Source organism: Dermochelys coriacea, chromosome 1 (genome assembly GCF_009764565.3).
Source record: "Dermochelys coriacea isolate rDerCor1 chromosome 1, rDerCor1.pri.v4, whole genome shotgun sequence".
In the NCBI taxonomy this organism is placed as follows: domain Eukaryota; kingdom Metazoa; phylum Chordata; order Testudines; family Dermochelyidae; genus Dermochelys; species Dermochelys coriacea.
The window spans coordinates 110,873,730-110,895,061 of NC_050068.2; the positions used below are offsets into that span (position 1 = coordinate 110,873,730).

The 21,332-nt window shown below is 42.1% G+C and overlaps 1 protein-coding gene across 1 annotated transcript; it reads left to right on the plus strand.

Moving 5' to 3' along the window:
* The first annotated feature begins 211 nt into the window (after positions 1–211).
* Positions 212–20,954, plus strand: F10 (coagulation factor X). Its single transcript, XM_038410821.2, has 8 exons — positions 212–370; positions 3,852–4,012; positions 6,498–6,522; positions 10,618–10,731; positions 12,777–12,908; positions 14,781–15,076; positions 16,340–16,457; positions 19,891–20,954. The coding sequence occupies exons 1-8, from the start codon at positions 292–294 to the stop codon at positions 20,436–20,438; spliced, it is 1,473 nt and encodes a 490-aa protein (XP_038266749.1). The 5' UTR covers positions 212–291; the 3' UTR covers positions 20,439–20,954.
* Positions 20,955–21,332: the final 378 nt, after the last annotated feature.

The following is a 21,332-nucleotide window of genomic DNA, read 5'->3' on the forward strand; positions in this document are numbered from 1 at the left end:
TATTCCTGTATGTCAGGGCCAGAGGTAAGTAGAAGAACATTTTATTTTTCCTGGGGTTAGGACTCCAGATTTCTTTAATTCAGTTCTGGCTGTGACATCGCCAAGAAAGGCCCAGCCATCCAATCAGTACGTTGAGTTGGACAATCCACATCCAAACATGCATAAACACTATTTGTTGTGATAAGAAGTACAGCATAGCAAAGCACATAACAGGAAGTCTGGTACTGATTAAACCTTGGTCAGTGACAGCCCTGCAGTGTGGGAAGAGAGAGAGAAAACTGTTTTCTACAGATGAGTGTCATGGCTGGCCAGTTGCTCCTCATACTGCTTTCCACTTCCATAGGAGGTCTCTTGCAAGCTGAAGGAAATGGTAAGAGAATCTTGACTTTTTGCCTCTGAGGCTGGTTTGGGGTTTTACGTGAGGAATGAGCTCTTATATGGCAAGACAGGAGCAGAGTAAGCTCAGGGGAGTGTTCCCCCCCATGCTTGAGTGTCTCTGACATCTTCTTACATGTTGGCATTTCATACCTGCAGTGTGTATGTGATCAGTTTCAGCGCCAGGTACTGTTGCTATGAATTGGTTTGCCTAGAGTTTTAATGTCATGGCCACACTTTCAGTTTTCCCAGTCAAGGTGTGGGGCAGATATGCTTGGGGCAGAGGCAGTATCTGAAGATACAACCCAGTCTGTGGCGAAGAGAAAAAAGAGGAAATGTTTCTTCCCACAGAGATGAGGGAGGCAGAAAACAACACCTCCCACCTTGGAGAAAAACTAGCTTTCAACCCAGAAGCTAGTGAGAGGGAGGGTAGTCCCCTTCCACCCAGCAGACTTGCAGAGGTGGAATGAAGACATAAAAGGGAAGGGGGAAATCCTCTCCATCCCAGGAGAGGGGGAGATGCATGGGGGAGTGGAGAAGGAAACCAACAATTAGAAGAAATGAGATGTGGCTTCAGACAGTAGGAAGGGAAGTCTCTGCCCCCATGTCTCCCCCACTCCTTCAAAGCATGTGAAAAGGAGTCTGAGGAGAGGCAGATAAGCTTGTGAGAGAACACTACAGGGAAAGGAGAGACAAAAACCAAAATGGGGGAGGGGGAAGGAAAAGGAATGAAGATCTGTATAAGAGGAGGAGAGAGCAAGAAGACAGACATTTTAGGGTTTAATGTTTGCTATTATTGATATTATAATTTAAAAAGGGCTAGTGTCAAACTGCGTATGCCCCCAAAGCTACAATACCGTCTTGTAAGGAATGTACATCTTCTGCAGCTTCCTGAGAGTGAGATGCCAGGTAGGTGGATAATTTCCTAAATCAAATGAGGCCAGAGGGAGCTAGCGTGGGACTCCAGAAGCCAGGGGTTCAATTCCTTGCTCCGTCACAGACTCCTTGTGTGACCTTGTGTCAGTCACTCTGTGCCATAGTTCCCAATCTGTAAAATGGGCAAAATAGCACTGCCCTACCGCACAGGGCACTTGTGAGGATAAATACATTATAGACTTTGAGGTGCTCAGATCCTATGGAAAGGGGGCCATCCTGGGGACCTTAAATAGACCAGAAGATTTGCTTTTCCTTTATCCATTCTTTAAGTCCTCAGTGCTATTGTACTGCAGTTGCCAACAAGCCAAACACTGCTTAAAACAAACAACTACCCAATAGTTCCTAAGTACACAATCGTCCTCCAAGAATTCTGCCCTGGGCGATTTCTTTGCCAGCCTGTTTAGATTCCATAAAAAACCCTCTTTGCATGTTTCTCAACTGTTCTGTTTTACCAGGGAAACATCCTACAGCCTACTATGTTTTGAGGCAGGAATATTTAGGGATGCAAGAGAGCAGCTTCACAGACGGAACAGATTGGGTCATAAATACGCCATTCCTCGCCGTAATAAGCGGCAGCAGTGGCAACATTTAGAGATTAAAACCACACTATTACACAGCTGCCTCCTTCACTTCCTCACATCTACAGAGCAGGAAAACTAATTTAAGGATAAGCAAGATAATGAGTGAACTATGGGCTGGAATCATTTAGCCAGACACCCAAAGCTACATTTACAAAGAGTTAGACCTCATCCTGGCTGTAGTTCTATTGAAATCAATGGGAATCCATGCGGCAGTAAGGTACAACCCAATGTGGGTAACACTGGCAGAATCTGGCCCTCTGAGGCTGATCCAGCCATTCCCTCTGAAAACAAAACACCAACTGTTTCAAATCTAATAAATAGAATTATAGGCCTGGATGGGCCCTTGAGAGGTCATCTAGTCCAGTCCCCCGCACTCATGGCAGGACTAAGTACTTTCTAAACTATCCCTGACAAGTGTTTGTCTTACCTGCTCTTAAAAATCTCCAGTGACAGAGATTCTAAACCTCCCTGGACAATTTATTCCAGTGCTTAACCACCCTGACAGGAAGTTTTTTCCTAATGTCCAACCTAAATGGCCCTTGCTGCAATTTAAGCCCATTGCTTCTTGTCCTATCCTGAGAGGTTAAGGAGAACAACTTTACTCCCTCCTTGTAACAACCTTTTATTTCCCTTAGTGATCATTAAAGTGCATAGTTAATCAAAATAATCAATTAATTAATAATAATCAGGTGTACAACAAAACAGTCCTGGAACTGCATGTTCTATGCCAAGGGAGGCCATATGGTCCACTGGATAGGGCATGAGGCTATAAGACTTGCATTCTAGCCCAGCTCTGCCACTGACCTGCTGTGTGAAAAACACTCTTTCTGAGTTCAGTATGTTTATCAAAACCCACCAGCACGTCAGCATTTACAGCACAGTAACTGATGACAATTAGTACACTCGATATTTGACTCTGGTAATAATATAACGATTTACGTGCAAGTATTACTGCCCCCTTCTGGAAGTAACAGCACTGTTCATGCATTCAAGTGGCTGAGATGGACCGCGGGAACTGCTTCTCCAATTTAATTCAATAGCAGCTGCCCTTTTAACCTCTGGGGCAGCCATTCTCAAATATTTACCATCATGCTCTGCTCTCATTAAAACAAATGAGCTCAGGCTCCACCTGCGCTAGACACAATATTCATATGTAGCCACTGTTAGTTAAATACCAGAATGCAATTATAATCACCTTATCCTGACATGTTTCCATTAGATGGGGATATTATTGAGGGCAACCAGGGTGGTGTTGGGTCTGAAAGGAGAGCCTGGGACAGCACAGGAGCATTTGGGAAGATGCGGGTGGGGAAAGCCAGGAGTCTTGGGGATTACATTGGCTGAGCAGGGCTCCTGGAACAGTCTCACCTGTGAGCTCCTTGAATCCCTCTCTTACCATTTCATTCCTCCTGGAGTCTCTGTTCCATCCACCTCCTGGCCAATGAGCCCCTGAAGCAGCCACTGTTGCTGCTTGCTCACCAGCTTTCAGAACAAAGCAAGCAGACATAGTCTTCCTACCCGTCAGTGCCACAGCAGCCCCCGGCAGCCAGGAGGAATTGCTGTGTGGGAAACCTGGCTTGGGCTGTGAAGCCCAGGTGGGTGTGTGAGAGACTTTATTTGGTGCTAGAGCAGGGAATCAAAAAGCAAAACTTAAGCAGTGATTCGCATTTTCTTATTTTCAAGATTAAGTGAAGTAAGACAGAATTTCAGAGTCCATCCACACCCTGTCCAGGGGCAACTGTTTGAACAGGCTTTTCAGAGGGATATTGGGATGTACCTTGCTGGCATAAGGAGTCGATATATATGGGCCAGAATCTTTTATTCTGCTTTGGGTAATGGTGCCTAGAAATAGATTCGGGTTTGTTATGTATTTTTTTTTACTCAACTTATTGACTCCTTTCTAATGGAGTTCTTTGGCATCAGTTTTAAAATGATACATGTCATTTCGTTTCCATTTAGTGTTTTTACAGGAAGAAAATGCAAACAAGTTTTTGGGAAGAACAAAGCGTGCTAATTCCTTTTTGGAGGAGCTGAAAAAAGGGAACATTGAAAGAGAATGTTATGAGGAACGCTGCTCAAAAGAAGAAGCCAGAGAAGCCTTTGAAGACACAGAGAAAACTGTAAGGACAAATCAACATGAAACAACTAGGCCTTCAAGTGAAAGGCCCCCAATATCGCTAGTTACTTATAGCATTAAACCCACAGAGTGATTTCAAGCTCTTTCTGTTTTAAATATTAGAAGTGGGCAGAATGTCAAAGTTTGGTTTTATAACATCAGTGGAGCAGAGCGAAACATACATCATCTGAAAAGGCATCCAGTCCTAGTTCAGGTCTTGCCAGATCAGATCATGTTAAAGCCACCTGTTCACTTTTACCTGATTCTGATCTGTTTAGTTTAGACAGTGACCTACTTAGAGCATCTCTGACACTGTTAGTATAGGTTTCAGAGTAGCAGCCGTGTTAGTCTGTATTCGCTAAAAAGAAAAGGAGTACTTTGAGCATAAGCTTTCGTATAAATTTGTAAGTCTCTAAGGTGCCACAAGTACTCCTTTTTTTTTTTTTTACTGTTAGTATAAAATATTTAAAGGATGGATTCTCAACCCCTCCTGAGCTCTGCGTGTGTTCAGTGGAGCCCCTTTCTGCATGAAGAAGTACTGGCCAGGCAGAACAGATGTTTTCAGATGAGATTTGAAATGAGATGGAGAGAGTACAAGAAGGCTGATTGAGATGGCAATCACTGCTGAGGAGAAAGTTCTCATAAAATATTAACCAAACTTATCTCAAGGTGCCTGGTTCTTCTCAGACATTTAAGAGCTGGATTCGCTATTCCACATGGAACTTGTCTCTGTGGTATAAGCTAAAGCTGCTGCTGTGCAGCTCTAATTTATGCTGAGGCTCATCAGCTGAGGATCAGGGACCTTGTAGCAGGCTGGACTTGATGATCTGATGTCTTTTCACAGGCTCAGACTGAGGTCGTCTGTGCTACTGGCAGTTCTTGTCAGCCTGGCTTACTGACTGTACTGGATAATGACCTCCTTTCAGTGTCCTCATATGATAATCTGACTTTCCAGCTGGCTTTCTGCCTGTGCAAAAGCAAAGCGTCCCCTTAGGTCTTGGAGAGGGAGAGTGGGTGGGAAAGAAGCAGGTATGCCAGCTTTGGAAGAGATGTGTTCTGGCAGCAGTAGCATCCTTCAGCATTGATAGCCATAACAGTATGAAGGAGGGCCTTGAAGGAGAAGGATATACTCTTTTGGGCAGCAGGAAGGTTATCTAGGCTAGCCTAGAAGAGTCCATGTTCATGTCCCCTTCCTCACCAGAGAGGAAGCTTATCCCACTGCTAGTTTTAGAGCCTATATTCTGAGTCCCAGCCTTGCCCTGACCCTTGGCAGCAGGAAGAAGGCTGAGCCAGCCAGAGAAGAAATAGGAGGCCACAAGTAGGGAAACCAGGAATGAAAAAGGCAAAGAAGCAGGAAAGAGATGTGGGAGTTAAGGGGAGGGATGGAGAGATGGGGACCAGAGAGCCTTCAGGGGATTGGGGTGACTAGAGAAGGGAACACAAAATGTTTGGAAGGCAAAGAGTGAAATTTGGTGAGGAGACGTATTTCGAAAGGTGGGTGAGGCATTGGGGGAAGAGCACAAAGAAACTAGGGGGAGGGCAGAGACAAGATGGAACAGAAAGTGAGAGAAAAATCAAGAAAGCAGAGTCACATAACCTGAAGGTTAGTAACTTGGATGTAACATTTATATTCCCACATTTTATACTGTATTCCTGGCAGAAAATAGGAAGTCTGCTCTGAGTCCTAGGGCATAGGAGGATTTTAAGGGAAGATTGTGGTTCGGGTTAAGGATTGTAAATGGAGTGTAGGGGAGAATCTTCAGGCTGACTGTGACCTGAACATGGGTTGTTGTCACTTTTCTCTTTATAATTGAGCATTATGGCCCTATTCCTCCACCACAGGATTCAAATAACTTCCATGAAGTCAAACAAGTTCACTTCTTATAACTATTCTTCTCCTAAGACAACAAGGTCTGTTAAAGCATTGTTTGGGTTGCACTATGAAATTCACAAAATATTAGGAAGTGGACTAATTAAGAAATGTTAGCTCAGCTGTGGCGAACATCTACAAGAAGCAATATTTGATGATAAGCTATATATTTAACAAGGAAAACTGAAAGAAAAGAGGCCATGAGAGAGAGAGGAAAAAAATAGCACTTTGCCTTCTTTCAGTGTTAACTTCATATAGGATCATAGCTGATTGAGATACAAAACATCACCAGGGCCATATTCTCCCACCATAGATTGCAGTGTTGCCAATTCTCCCTATATCTGGAGAGTTTTTTTCTTAAAACCCCCTCTGGGATCAGGTTATTATCTGAGTAGCTCAACTTTCACTGATACAAAAATGTCTAGACTTCATGGTTTTGTTTAAAGACACAGTTAAAGTAGAACACTGCACTGCAAGGGCCTGTATTTACATCCAACTTAAGAAGTTCCACTTTAACTGTGCCTTTAAACAAAACTATCTTTAGTATATTTGTATGAAAGCTTATGTGTTACAGTCTGATTCACCTAATCTCTGCCTATCTGTTGTTTTTCCCCATTAGGATGAGTTCTGGAATAAATATATAGGTAAGGAATACTTTAATTGTACTTTGTTCTTAAACCTTAGAGAATATATATTACAATATTTTGGACACTGAGGCCTTGTCTACACTACAGGGGAAAGTCGATCTAAGCTACGCAATTTGAGTTATGTGAATAGCGTAACTCAAGACAACGTAGCTTAGATCTACTTACTGCGGGGTCCACACTATGAGACGTCGACAGGAGATGCTCTCCCGTCAACTCCCCCTACTCTTCTGGATCAGGTGGAGTACAGGAGTCAACGGGCGAGTGATCTGCGGTTGATTTAGTGGGTCTTCACTAGCCTGCTAAATTGACCGCCGATGCATCGATCGCCGCAGTACCGATCCTACAGTAAGTGTAGACAAGCCCTGAGAGAGAAACACTTTATAAAAGAAAAAAAAAAAGTGTTGGCTGATAAGTAAACAACGCAGCTGTGTGACCCCTAGAAGCTTCAGTTTGCGATGGTGTTTGCATGATGACCATTACTGATTTAGTAATTTATTAAACCGGGACCGTGGAGTCCAGTACACAAGGATTTCACAGCAAATCAGCCCTTTCGCTTATGTCTGAACTTTCAAGTTCCCCAGACTCAAACCTAAAGGACACATCTCACACGCACACCACTCCCAAGTCCTGGGACACCACTACTTACCATTTTCTGATTTTAAAAGGAGTCCATTGGCTTCCTCTACCTGCACTTCATCACGCCTCTCCTTTGTTCACTAAGTCAAACCTTCCCCTACCCAATTCCAAGGATCTTCTTCATGATGGCAAAGAAGCACCTGGTCTTCCTCATCACTCCTAACTAGGATTACCACCTGGCCAGTATTTGACCAGCCTAGCCAGGTTTTATTTAATGGATTTGCCAGTTGCCAGAAAAATAATTTAATCTGCTGGGGGTTTTTTTTACATGGGTCTTAAGATTTACTTTATCATAATACACTGGGATATCTAATGTTAAAGGTTTCTGTGTCCAGCTAAAGATGCTGCAGTGTTCACACTTGCGCAGTTAAAGCAATAACAGATCAAAACGAAAATATGGCAGCTGTCTGGCCACCAACAAGCAAGCGCACCGTGCGTGTGTGAGAGACGGTTTGAGTCATGTGAGAGCAAGGAGATGTACAATATGATCAATCTTATCTGTGTGTGTTATCTCTCTAGATACTATAAGTGACTGTAGAAGCAGGGGTTGTGGAGATGCCTTGTGTTTGAGGTGGACTTGCCTTGGAGTTTGCACTGGGGTTGCCTTTTTTTGCATTTCAAAGGTGGTAACCTTACCTCCAACACACACAGGACAGCACATATATCTTCACTGCAGAGTTAGCCAAAGCTAGCCTAGCCCAGGTAGAGCATCCCCAGTGCAAAGCACTAACTGTGCCAGACCCATGTGCTGGGACGGGTTTCTGGTGGGATATTCCATGGTTCTTAGCAGTGCGTTAAACTGAGCTGCTCTATGAATTCATTCACAGGGTGAATTCATTCACATGCTCTCTCTCTGCCCCTCACATAGAGCTGCTGTCTGGCAGTGACATGAGAACAATGCTGTATGCAAATTACTTCCAATCAGAGCTATTCATTAATACAAATAGTTCTGAAAGGGAAATCAAACGGCATGTGGCAGCAGGCACTTTTAACAAGAATGTCATTACGGAATTCACTCTGCAAACCACAGTGTGATTCGTAGTACACCAGGCTGACTTCTCTGCTCCTCTGGTTCTTTCCTGTCTGCTAGACATAAAAGTGTCATTTGGGGTACATTTTCCCAAATGATGGGTCTTACTGTTACCACATCTTTACCAGAAAGCCAGCGTCCGCTTCTGGCCAACTGGCAGTGCAGGAAGAGGATTTCTTGAACTGCATCTCAGTTCAAACACAGTAGAAATGCAGCGGAAATGGAGCAGACTAATGTAGGGTTAATACGCTGAGCCAGTGTAGGTGATTTACAGTGCAGAAAGAGGGGGGAGGTAGAAGAGAAAGTACAAGTCCCGGTAGAATTGTGGATAAACTTAGAGGTCCAGCAGCACCTGGGTTTGATTAGCCTGCATTCTCACTGCAAAGTAGGTTGGTTGCAAGCCCAGGCTGAAGCAAAACCCAAGCTCAAGCCTATATACTCAGTCATGCTTGCAAGCGCAGGCCTAAAGCACCTTCAGGACCAAGTTAAAGGTTTTTCTTTGTAGACAGAACGGGGGTTAGAGCAACACCCAAGCTATAGCCCAGGCTAACTCTTCAGTGAAGATATACCCTAAGAATAGGAAACAAGTTAACAGTGGTTATGACCCTGTGGCAGATAAGCCGGAGAGTCACCTGGTTTCCTGATTATCCTGTAAAGAGGCAGCCCAAGGACAGGAAGACGGGATAATGGTGGCAGCCCAAGTTCAAAGAGGCACAGAGGGGAGGTAATTTAGTAATAAAGCACTGTAGTTATACCACACTACTCCCATGTTCATGGTTATCCTCGCCTCCCAGCTGCAAAGGTGTCAACTGATACAATATTTGGTGTTTTTCTTAAAAGCCCGGATTAGGTAAGAATCTCAGTTATCATTTTAAAAAAAACATTGTGGCTGTGGAGAAGAGTTTGAAAATGTGACCCCTAAAGACTCAATGGCTGGAAAGCAAATAATAGGAACACCAAATTTATTAATTTTTTTAAAATCTCATGAATTTTAAGCCAATCACATGATTTTGTAGGGACCTGACTCACGATTTTTATTGCTTGGGGACTGCAATACCACTGCTAGGTAATACAAGGAAAGATACCAGCAGAATAGGGGACGCTCCTGAGACATCTCTCCTGTTATCTGAAGATTTTGGGTGTCCCCTAAGACCTTTGGGGTTGTCTGGCCTTCACAACCCTCAGCACAAATGTTGCACTCTCTGACAATAAAGTAGTATCGAAGCCTTTTCTGTAGGAGGCAGAGTTATGCTCCACAATACATGAGTAGAGTTGGTCAGGAGTTTCTAGCAGCCTTTTGTCAAAAAATACCAATTCTTGGAACCCAAAATGTTTTGCGGAAACTTACCAGGTTTGATGAACTTTCAATGAACCACTTATTTGAACCACAGCTCACCTGGGGGCTGCTGGGGAGCCCAGGGCTTTCAGGCTCCTTGTCATGAAATGTTAGCCTGGGAGCATCTGCTGTAACCTGGCTCGGCTCCCAGCTCTGCATCAGGGAGCCTGGAAGCTCTGAGCGGCTTGGCTTGAGCCAGGGTTCTCAGGGTCTCCAGGCTTTCTGCTGGGGAGCCTGGAAACCCTTGGACTCCAGGCTCCAGCCAGGGGATTTCAATCTAGGTTTCTGAGTCTAAGTAGGGATCCTGGAATGCCTGGGAGCCCCATCTGAAGATGCGGTTCTCAAGGCTTCCAGACTCCATGCTGCAGAGCTAAGAGCCTGAAAATCCTGGGACATGTTTCAGGAGCTTCAGCTCTGGGGCAGCCCTGGCATGTGGTTTATCCCTGGGCTGGGGGCCCCAGTGCTTCCAAACTTCCAGGCCAGCCGGCTCCCTGGACTGCCCAACTCCCACAACCTAGTGATCCAGCTGTCCTGACAGCTGGGCTGCCCAGGGAGCCAGCTGGCCTGATACCCTGGAAGCCCTGGGGTGTGGTGGAGTTCCATGGGAATTCTGTCACTTTCACAACTGCTGTTCAGTGCTGGGCATCTGTGAAACTGGCAATAATCATGTAAATTTCAGTCAGCGGCTGCCAGGGTCTGCAGGGAGCATACATCATTTTGATACGCCATGTGGTGGTGTTTCCAAAATGAAAATTTTAGGGAATTTCCAGTTTAAGGAAAGTTTTGAACATTTTGGTTCTGTTCGGAACATGATCCATTACATACAAATGTCAAAGCAGCACAAAATGTATGTGTATGATAAGGCTAGTGCATGATATTAAACTGCATGTATTCTAGGTGTCATTGTTTACTGTTGCTCTAGGACCCTTTGGGAAATGCAGTTTGAAATCTCATAGGATTATCTTGAGATAACATTTTAAATACAAATAACAAAAAGGACAGTAACAAAATTCATCATCCAGGAATACTTCAAATCTTAATGAAAATGTTTATGCTGTATCTTAAAAGCTGCTGTGGCCTCTTTTTGTAGATGGGGACCAGTGCAAACTCAATCCTTGTCAGTATGGTGCAACGTGTAAAGATGGAATTGGCACATACACTTGTACATGCTTGGATGGATATCAGGGCAAAAACTGTGAATCTGGTAGGTTTTTGTTTTTACTGTAGGATGGTGATGAAATATTCAAAGAACCAATGGGTAGACAATATTTCTCATTGCCTTAGAGTTAAGGAATAAATTATAGAATATGGGTTGGAAAGTTTTGACGGGTCTGAAACCTACAATACCTGGTGTAATAGACCCAGGTCAGTTGAGTAGCAGAAGGCAGATATAGTGGCCACTGTATTAAGTTTTCTGTTCCCTGACTGACCAGAGCAGGGGCTGCTCCAGGCTAATGAGAACACCTGACTCCAATTAACCTGCAAATGGTCAGGTGAGACCATTACGCTAATGTGACCACCTGACTCTAATTAAGGCCCCTCTGATAATATAAAAGGGCTCACTCCAGTCAGGCAGGGAGGAGCCAGGGAAGAGGAAGTGTGGCTGAAGGGCTGGTTAATGAAGATACCCTCAAGTCATTCGTAAGGGAGCCCTAAGGTAACGGTGAAGAAGGAAGAAGCAGGAGAGCTGTGAGGAAGTGGCCCAGGAAAATGTAGCAACTCTGGCAGTAAAAGGTTGGCTGCCATCAGCTGCTACCATTAGGGTCCCTGGGCCAGAACCTGGAGTAGAGGGCAGGCCCAGGTTCCCGCCACTATGGAAACACCTCCTGGGAGGGGAAAACAGGCCCCTGTCAGGACAGGAGGCTAAACTATTTTGGCATGAGGCTATAGGAGCAACAGAGACTGTGGGAATTTTCTCACCAACCTCCATTGCTGGCTTATGATGAAAAGGGCTCAGTAGACTGCATCCCTGGTCCTAGCAAGAGAAGGGCTATGTGGAGGGTTGCAGTGAGCCTCTGAAGCTAGCATAAACTGCCTGGAAGCGTGGGACCCATAGGGACAAGGTCAGAGCTCTGCCACACTGGCTTAGGAGGCCAGTGCAGTAAGCCATTAAACTACCATGTCTTTGCAAATAGATAAGTTTAAAAATGCTCAAAAACTTCTGTTAATGTTGCAAAGCAGGTGCCAAGTCCTACAACACTTACTGATGTGGGTAATACTTGCCTCACAATCAGGCTGAACTCAGTAAGAATGCTCGGATGAGTAAGGGTTGCAGGACCTAACTAATATAAAAGCACCTTATTTGAGCTCCCAGATACAATTCATCTGGTATTACACCACTTATTTTCTAGCAGGAGGAGGAAGAGGCAAATCAGGGGAGAATGATTTACAGAAGATAATGCAGTGACTCTCTACCCTCCTGGGCACCCCATTTTCCTTGAGGTTCCCTCTCTTCATCTAAATCCTTCCTGAATACCCACTTCTACTGGGACAGCTACAAGAAACTAACGATATCTCTATATGTACAGTGCTTCAGCAGTGCAGCTGTACCGATACAGCTGAACTGCTGCAGCATATCTGGTAAAGACGCTCTCCCGTTGGCATAAAAAAAACCATCTTTGTGAGTGGCATAAGCTATGTCAGCAGGAGAATTTCTCCTGCCAACATATCGCTGTGCACACAAATGCTTATGTTGGTGTAACTTATGTCACTCAAGGGGGTGAAATATTCACACCCCTGAGTGACATAAGTTTTGCCAACATAGGCTGTAGTGTAGACATAACCTAATGGAAAAAGTCATCCACTTATTTATTTATCTTGTGAATGAATGGGTAATGTTTCTCAAATGCTGGGAGAGAAGGGTGAAGGTTATTGGAATTGAGGCCTGGAATTGGTTTGAGGAGAACAATGAGGGATATGAAGTATAAAGGGAGGGAGGGAGGAATAACATGCTTACCAGCACCCTGATCTCTTTGCTTGTATGTTATACTCCTTTCCCCCACCATTTGCCTTTTTAAACTATCCATTCTTTGGGGCAGAGACTGTGTCTTCATCTGTGGTTTGAAAGTGTCTAGCACGTTTTGGGCACTATCTCAACATGAGGAATAATGCATCTGCCAGAGGCATGTTTGAAACATTGCAAACAAAAAGACAAAGGCTCTGGCCCAAATTTACAAGCATTATCAACTGCATACACCTTTATAAAGTCACCATTTCTTTGTCATTTTCACACACGTGTCTTTTATGTAGTTATACCAAAATACTGCAAGCTGAACAATGGCGATTGTGACCACTTCTGCAAACCTGTAAGAAATGGTGTTGTATGCTCCTGTGCCACTGACTATATTCTGGGACCAGATGAAAAATCTTGTATTCCAACAGGTATGAAGTAATGCATTGATGATGATGGATACTCCCTTTGCTTTGATGGATGAGAGTTCAGCTAGTATTGACTTGAGTTCTGGGTTGGTTTGGTTTTTATTGCTTCTCACATGGGAAACGCGTCCAATTGGGGAGTTGCAAATGTGGTTGCATGTCTTGCAAGGGTAGTCGCCACTGGGGAGAGGGGTTGAGGTGCTGACTTTGACATGCTCTTGTCTTCTGCAGACACCTTACACGCCACTCCTCAAAAGTGGACGTGGCCTCATGGCAAAGACCCTTCCATCTGGGTCTGCCCAGTGCAAAGAGTTCCCAGGTTTTAATATCTATCTTGCTCACCATGAAATTGGCCCTCAAGGTGTCTTTATATCTGAGGATGGGTTGACCCTTAGAGCAGGTTCCCGTGCTCAGTTGACAGAAAAGTGCCGCTCTCAGTATATGGGAAACCTCTATGTGGACCTTGTGTCTGACCCAGCAAAGTTGAGCTCTGATGAGCATGCTTTCGATCCCAGGGATTTGGCACTTTGCAAGGACTTCAGTGTTGGGGATCCTTTCCTGCCACTTGATGTTGCAGATGGTGATGAGATTTCTAGTATATTGAAAACCAGCCTTTTGGTGGTCTAGGATACTTTGGTGGCATGAACAATTTGGATTTGGCACTGGTGATGCCTAGTTGGCATTTTTAAGGCCTCCTGCCTGTGATCCTGGAAGGGGCTGAGCACCTTCAAATCCAATTGAATGGGAGTCAGACACTCATGCTTCTGCAAGATAAGGCCAATAGTGATTATCTGAATGCACAGAGAGCACTATACTTGCAATCGTTTCTCATTTAAACAGTTTTCCCTCAAGTAGAGCTTGCTCCATTTAAAAAAAAAAAAAAGTGAACACAAAATACTACATTTATAAACTGCTTGGGTCATACTAATATAGATTAACCTTATAAATTAATATACACTGACGTTATTTATAAAACAACCAAGCTCTAATTACATTACAATGATGGTATTCAGTTCCTCACATATTATTAATCTTAAATTAAAAACTAATTTATTTAATCAGGATAAATGATTGAGCTTATGACATCCTTTATAAGTTTAAAAAAAAAAGAACCTATGTTTAAAGGAGTCATATGAGTCCTAAAATATAGCACTTTGCTCAAATACTCATTTTTTTGTAAGAGTGGATGCATGATCATAACAATTTAAATAATTGAAAACATTTCATTTTAAAGATTTTGAATGCATACTTTCAGTGAAATTGTTTGCTCGGCATTGTCTCTATAGAAATTGAGCACTGTGCATAAAACTTAGCACTGTGGACATGCTGTAGGACAACAGAAATGTGATTGGTTTTGGTCCAATCTGGTCTTCAGCTCTGTGCTGTCTGCCAAGCCCCTGCAGGTGTCTTGAAAAATTTAATGGAATCTGCTATTCTAAAGATAACCTTGTCAATGATTGTTTTTAAAGGACATGGTTACGCTATTTTATTTTTTTGTCATTTGTAAAGTATGTTTTCTCTTCTCTCTATTATTTATACAAACATTTGAAACACTGAAAGTGATACCTATTTACGTACAAATCATTTTCTTCCCTCCTAGGCACACATTTGTTTACTGTAGGGCTTCTTATGAATGCTGAGCTTCTGGAAGTTTAAAAAAAGTGCACTGAAATTGTTCAGGATAAAAAACAAACATCAATAAATGTACTTGGACATTACAAATGAATAGAAGAACAAGAAAGGTCACATATTGAGCTTTCTGACCGTGAAACTCTCCACTGAATTTAGCTGTCCTGAAGGGACTAGTGTACATTAAATGTCTAAAGTTACCATATTGTTAGGACATCAAATCCTAACTTTTCATCATTGTCCTTACAGAACCTTTCCCATGTGGGAAAGTTTATGTGAATAGAAAAAAGAGGTCAGTGATTTCATTTGGTAAGAGTAGCAGTGTTACCAGTGAACAAGATGGCAACCCCAATGAACTGTATAATAACAATGGGACAAGCCACAGAAACTTCACCAGTATCGCAGACAGCCCAGACCTTCATCTTCAGAATGAAACACAAGCTCCCAATAGAACAGAGAATGATCCTAAAACTAATGTGTCTCCAAACCCTCATACGAGGATAGTAGGTGGTGATGACTGCTTGCCTGGTGAATGTCCGTGGCAGGTAAATATATATGTTTTATATCTTACACATAGAAAGATATGCAGTAGTGTTGTAGCTGTGTTGGTCCCAGGATATTAGAAAGACAAAGTGGGGGAGGTAATATCTTTTATTGCATCAACTTCTGTTGGTGAGAGACAAGCTTTCAAACGTACGCAGAGCTCTTCCTCAGGTCTGGGAAACGTACTCAGATGAACAAATTGTTTATAAGTATTTAACACGCATTGCGAGGGACCATTCATGGTGAGGTGGCCTGTTACCAGGTCTCCAGTCATAGGGGGGGAAAGGAACAAAAAATGCTGGGCTGAAGGCAGGAGGGGCAGGGAGCAGGGGAGATTGGGGGTTAATGGGTTACAAATTGTTATAGCGAGCCATAAATCTAGTGTCTCTGTTCAGTCCATGATTTTTAGTCTCTAGGACAGTTATGAATTTAAGTCCTCAGGCTCATCTTTTGAAGGTGTTGTGCACGTTTCCTTTGAGCATGAGGACTGATAGGTCAAATATATAGTGATCCCTTTGTGAAAAGTGTTCACCCCCAGCTGATGTGGTATTTTTGTCTTTTATCATTTTTCTGTGTGTTAATTTGAAGAGTAGTGATTGTTTGATTTCACCCACATAGTTGTTGGGGCATTTAGTGCACTGGATGAGGTACACCATGTGTTGTAATAGGCAAGTGTAGGACCCATGGATCTTGAAAGGTATGTTGTGAGAGATATTGATCATTGTAGCAGTGGGGATACATCTGCAGGTTTTGCATCAACTGTTCTGGCAGGGTCTGGTGCCAGTTTGAGTTGGTGTTCTGGCCTGTAGGGAGCTTGCTTCTGATGATGGCTTGGAGAAGTTGGGGGGTTGTTTGAAGGATAGCAGGGGTGTATATATACTGTTTGGGCAGATACAAATACAGGCAATCCTCGGCTTTATGATAATAGAGTTATGACGGAACAGCACTTACAACGTTTGTAAATTGACATCCTGTTCCAACTGTACAATGTCGGTTCCGACTTTGACGCTCGATCCCACGGTGTTCCTATGGGATTTGAGTTACAACATTTTCAACTTACGATGCGATTCTCAGGAACCAATTTGTCATAAGTCCAAGGACTGCCTGTATATACACATACTGGGTGTATGTACTGTAGTTGTATGTATGTACAGTATGTAAAAACCTATTACCTATGAAGGAAAGGTTGCTTTAATTTTAACCAGCTATTTATGAATTCTTATGTTTTTCTATCCTCTGGAATCATCCATTTTATCTCCTTGCAGGCTCTTCTAATAAATGAAGACAAGGAAGGGTTTTGTGGAGGGACAATTTTGAACCAGTTCTATATACTTACTGCAGCTCACTGCATAAACCAATCTAAAATCATTAAAGTTGTTGTTGGTAAGTGACTGTTATTATTTTATTCCTTTAGTATAAGAACAGATATTAATGACTAACTATCTGTCCTCTAATCTCCATATGGAGGATGTTTTCTGTCTCTTTCACCATAGATTTTCATTTTGTCTTGTCAGCTATCATGATTGCCTCAATTTGTCCCTGGACTAGTATGGAAATGAATGATCCACTTTGTAGCTGGCATCAGTGGAAATTCTTTTTCCTCTTGGTGAACTATGTGGACATGATAAAGAACAATAGTTCTAGCAATTTTACCCCTCCTTTCTCTCCCCAAGATGCTAAGAATATTGCCTTTTCCAAAACCTTGCCCTCTTTACCAGCCAGAACTCTGAAATCTCAGGCTTTAGCTACACTGGGATACTCGGGAAAGTTAAGATGAATTAACTGAAACAGGTTTAAGCTAAAGGAAACTTAAGCTATGACTACACTAGAGAGCTTACAATGGCATATCTGCGTCACTGTATGGTCTTCCATGTAGCTGCTCTAAGCCGATGGGAAAGTTCTGAAACTGCACTGGTGAGACTGGCAGGGGATCTCCTGGTGGTGATGGACAGAGGTTAAATTACTATGATGATAAAATAATATCCGCCATTTTTGGCACCATGAACCATTGGGCACTGCTGCTGTGACTATGAATCCTGGCAGAAATCAATGCAATCACACTGAAGATGTACTCAAGAGAGTACCACTTCAGCAACTATCCTTGTGCATTTCAAAAAGCTAGCATAGCAGTATCTAATCTTCAGTTCACATACAAAATTGCCTCCAAGACCTTGGAACGCTCTCCAAAAGAAAGCAAGAAAGAGCCCTTGCCTCACCATCTTTAGATCACACTCTAAAACCTCGTATTGATTCTTCAATACGAAAGTCTTCAAAGGAGCAAAGAAAAAGAAGCAGCCCATTCCAAAACAGTAGCTACAAAGTAAACCAAAGCCAGAACGGAGGAGTTGTCTGTCCCATCTGAACTGACCCCATTTTTCCTGCAAGCCATATATAGTACATAGGTGATGGTGATAAGCCAGTGGTCTGCTCCAACCCAGCTCTTTCAGAGATTACCTCATCCCTTATGGACTTCTGCAGCAGCTGCAATCAGTGGAGGTGTGTTGACCCAAAGCTCCCTGGTAATGGAGGATATGCCTACATAGCAACTGGGAGGTGTGACTCCCAGCTCAGGTAGACACATATATGCACTAGGTCTGCTCAAGCTAAGGCAACCAGATGTCCCAATACTAGGGGCTTTGTCTTGTATAGACATCTATTACTCCCCCGCCCTCCAAAAAAAAACGGTGTCCTGATTTTTTACACTTGCTGTCTGGTCACCCTAAAGCTAGCACAGTAAAAATAGCAGTGTAGCTGTAGTAGCACGACCGATGGCTTGAGTACATACCCAAGGGGTTAGGCAGGATTGCACTCAAGCAGCTAACTCATGCTGCCGCAGCCATGATACTACTTCTAATACGCTAGCTTAAGCAGAGCTAGTATGTCTATCTCTATCCAAGCCAGGAATCACACCTCCCTCCCAGCTGCTGTGTAGACATGCCCTGAGAGTGATAGGGGCTAGGCAGTCTCAATAGAGACCTCAGCTATGAAATTCACTCCTGACAGAGATAAGCCAGGGTCCAAGTCCCATCGTCTTCAGGTTGTGATGCAGGACATACAATGCTCTTTTTGCAGGCTTGCTCCAGCCTGTAAGTATTGGTTACCCTCTGGTGACTGACTCCTGTTTGGTCTACCATACCCTCCCATCCTGCCCTTAGAAATGGGCCCTGCGCAGTTCGTAGATTTGGAGGAAGCTGGGGAGAAGAGTATTATTCCAAAATTTGAGAAATGTTGATTTCTGTTAAATAAATGATAAAAAGAGCCCACAAATACTACAACAAAAGGTGCTTTAGAAATACACTCAAAAATGTGAAAAGTACAAAGGTGGTCAGTTCAGAATTAGGTTATTTGCACTGTTATCAATCTTTGGTTTTGGTTTTTATGGGGGCTTTTTTCTGTTTGGGTCTTTAATTTTGTTCATAGGATCTTTATTATATATAAACAATAGATGATATCTGTTTATCTAGAAATTATTAAAATCGTATTTCAGGTTCCCATAGCATTACATAAATATCAGCTCTCCATCTGCTTCTGCCTCAAATTCAGAATCCTAATGCCAATCTACTAAACCCTCAACAGAGTGAGTTGATTATCTTGGAGAATTTTTGCAGCCAGCTAAGACAGTCATATTTCCCAGGAATGCTGCAGCTGGGGAAGCCCAGACCAGACTTACAGACAGTGGACCAGAGGGTCTTGGCAGAAAGACCAAAAGCTATAGAACCCCTTTCTAGAGGACTTCATATGGATTCAAGGTCTGACACATACCTTCTTAGATGTAGAAGTGGCGACTTGACTTGGATGAACTCCTCTCTCTTGGGAGTTGCCTACATACAAAGGTACACCAAAAGGTGTGATGTTAAACCAGTTTGGCTAAACTAATACAACTTTGCGTGTAGACAGTATTACATTGGTTGAGACTTAACTTAAACTAGTTTAGTTTGCACCCAATATAAATTAGGTTTAAACCTGAGCGTACATGCACAAAGATGCACTAGTTTAGCTAAATCAGTTTAATATCACACCTTTACTTCAACTGATGTAACTTTGTGTGTAGACCAAACCTTGGAGAATTCATGGAATAGCATCAAGGTGGTAATAATATATCTGACAACATTTAGATGTTGGTCTGAAATATGCTGCAAATTTGGAAAGGCCTAAAAATGACCTGTTCAATAGTTGTTGTTTTAATTTTTCAAAAAGAACACATCGCAAGCTTTAGGTACCCAAAAATACAGTTCGTAATTATACAACAAAAGCAAATGATACCCTTTGTATAACAGCAAGCCAGAAAATTTACAAACATTATCAAACCCAAAGTCTCAACCCATCCAGTTCCCAAAGAAATCCCATGAAACAACACTAAAATATGTTGGACACTGTTATTTTTTTGCAGATAGCGAGAATGTTAAAGAATTTTGAAACACAAAGAAGCTGTGTTTCCAAATTATTTTGTATGTTGCCAAATAAAGGGCCAAATCCCGTTTACACTTGTGAGAATGCCTATCCTATATGGCCCAAGTGGTAGGCAATGGCGAACAAAACATTGTATTACATTCCTAAATAAAATCACCATTTTAACACTAAGGTCGTAACTCGTCACTTGTTTAGCACTTTCTGTAGGCATCTATTCCTGTGCAAAGTGCAAGTAAAATGCTCCCAAATCAGGATGGGAAGATTATCCATCTGATTTGCCCAGTAGAAAAGACTACACAAAGTGCAAAGCCATGGCGTATTGGTCCCTTAGTTTTTCTAGGAAGTGTTTTCTTTTATTTATTGTACTGTGTCTCATAATAATTATATTTTTAATGATTTCACACAGGGGAAGTGGACAGAGATAAGGAAGAAAACACTGAAATGATGATCTCTGTGGAAAAAATATTTGTACATGGTAAATTTGTTTTGGCAACTTATGATTATGACATAGCCCTTATAAAATTAAAGGAACCTATAAAGTTTTCTCAGTATGTTATCCCGGCATGCCTTCCTGATGTGGAATTTGCTAACGAAATTCTGATGAAACAAAAATCTGGAACTGTTAGTGGTTTTGGACGTCTTTTTGAACATGGACGGGTATCCAACAAGCTTAAAGTGCTTGAAGTCCCCTATATTGATAGAAATTCATGCAAGCAAACTACTAACTTTGCAATCACAGAAAACATGTTCTGTGCTGGCTATGACAATGTAACTAAAGATGCATGTCAGGGAGACAGCGGGGGTCCACACGTAACTAAATACAAGGACACCTATTTTGTTACTGGTATAGTCAGCTGGGGAGAAGGATGTGCAAGGAAAGGCAAATATGGAGTGTATACAAAAGTGTCAAAGTTCCATAGCTGGCTAAAAAGGACATTAAGACAAAACCCTTAATTATATGAAATTAATTTAGCGTTATGTTTCGGACACTCATCTGATCCATAAATAAGAGTTCAGTCTTTTTTAGCACTTCTGCTGAAATTCTTTCCTGACAGCTTACTATTTCCTTTAGAGAGTTACAACACTGTTTCTTCATGAGTTAACACATGGTTTTCAGCATGCGTACTTGCACTTAAAAAAATGCTCTGTTTGATTTTAAGGACTTTCATGAAACAAGATTGTTTGTTTGTTTTAGATTCCACTTTGGGTTCCTGATTTACAGTTTTCCAAATTGATCTATAGGAAATGTAGGGTTATTGTTTTTGATGAACACACTCTAGTTATAATGAAATTTGGAGCTGACAGTACTTGAGTGGGAGAGACAAGACAAATGTACAAATAGCATTTATCTAAAAATAGGTGTGGGACATTACTGAAATTAAACAGAGCATTTCCAAAGTCTTATGGCCTCAGGGCAAACTGTCTAATCTTCCAAATGACTCTTACACATACATACATATATACATACATACACACACACTAAAAAGCTAAAGAAGGCAGAGAGGTTACTCATTGCTAAAACTGCAGCAAATAAATCTTAGACATTTGATACTAAATAACTGGGTATTTCATAGAAACAAAATGTCTGTTTCAATTAAACATAGAGTACAGTCAATAGAAAAAAAAACTTGATTCTTATCTAGAAATCATATATATTCATCATATATCTGTTTGTTTCTCTTTTTAAAATACTTTATCACTCTTGTTTCTTTTGTGGACAATAATTAATGAATTTAGTATTAATGTGGATGTTGTAGGTACTTCTATAGAAATGCAATATTGTTGTACATCTGCATTTACCAACAAAATAAAGTGTTATCTATATTTATTTAGTAAATAAGCGTTTGA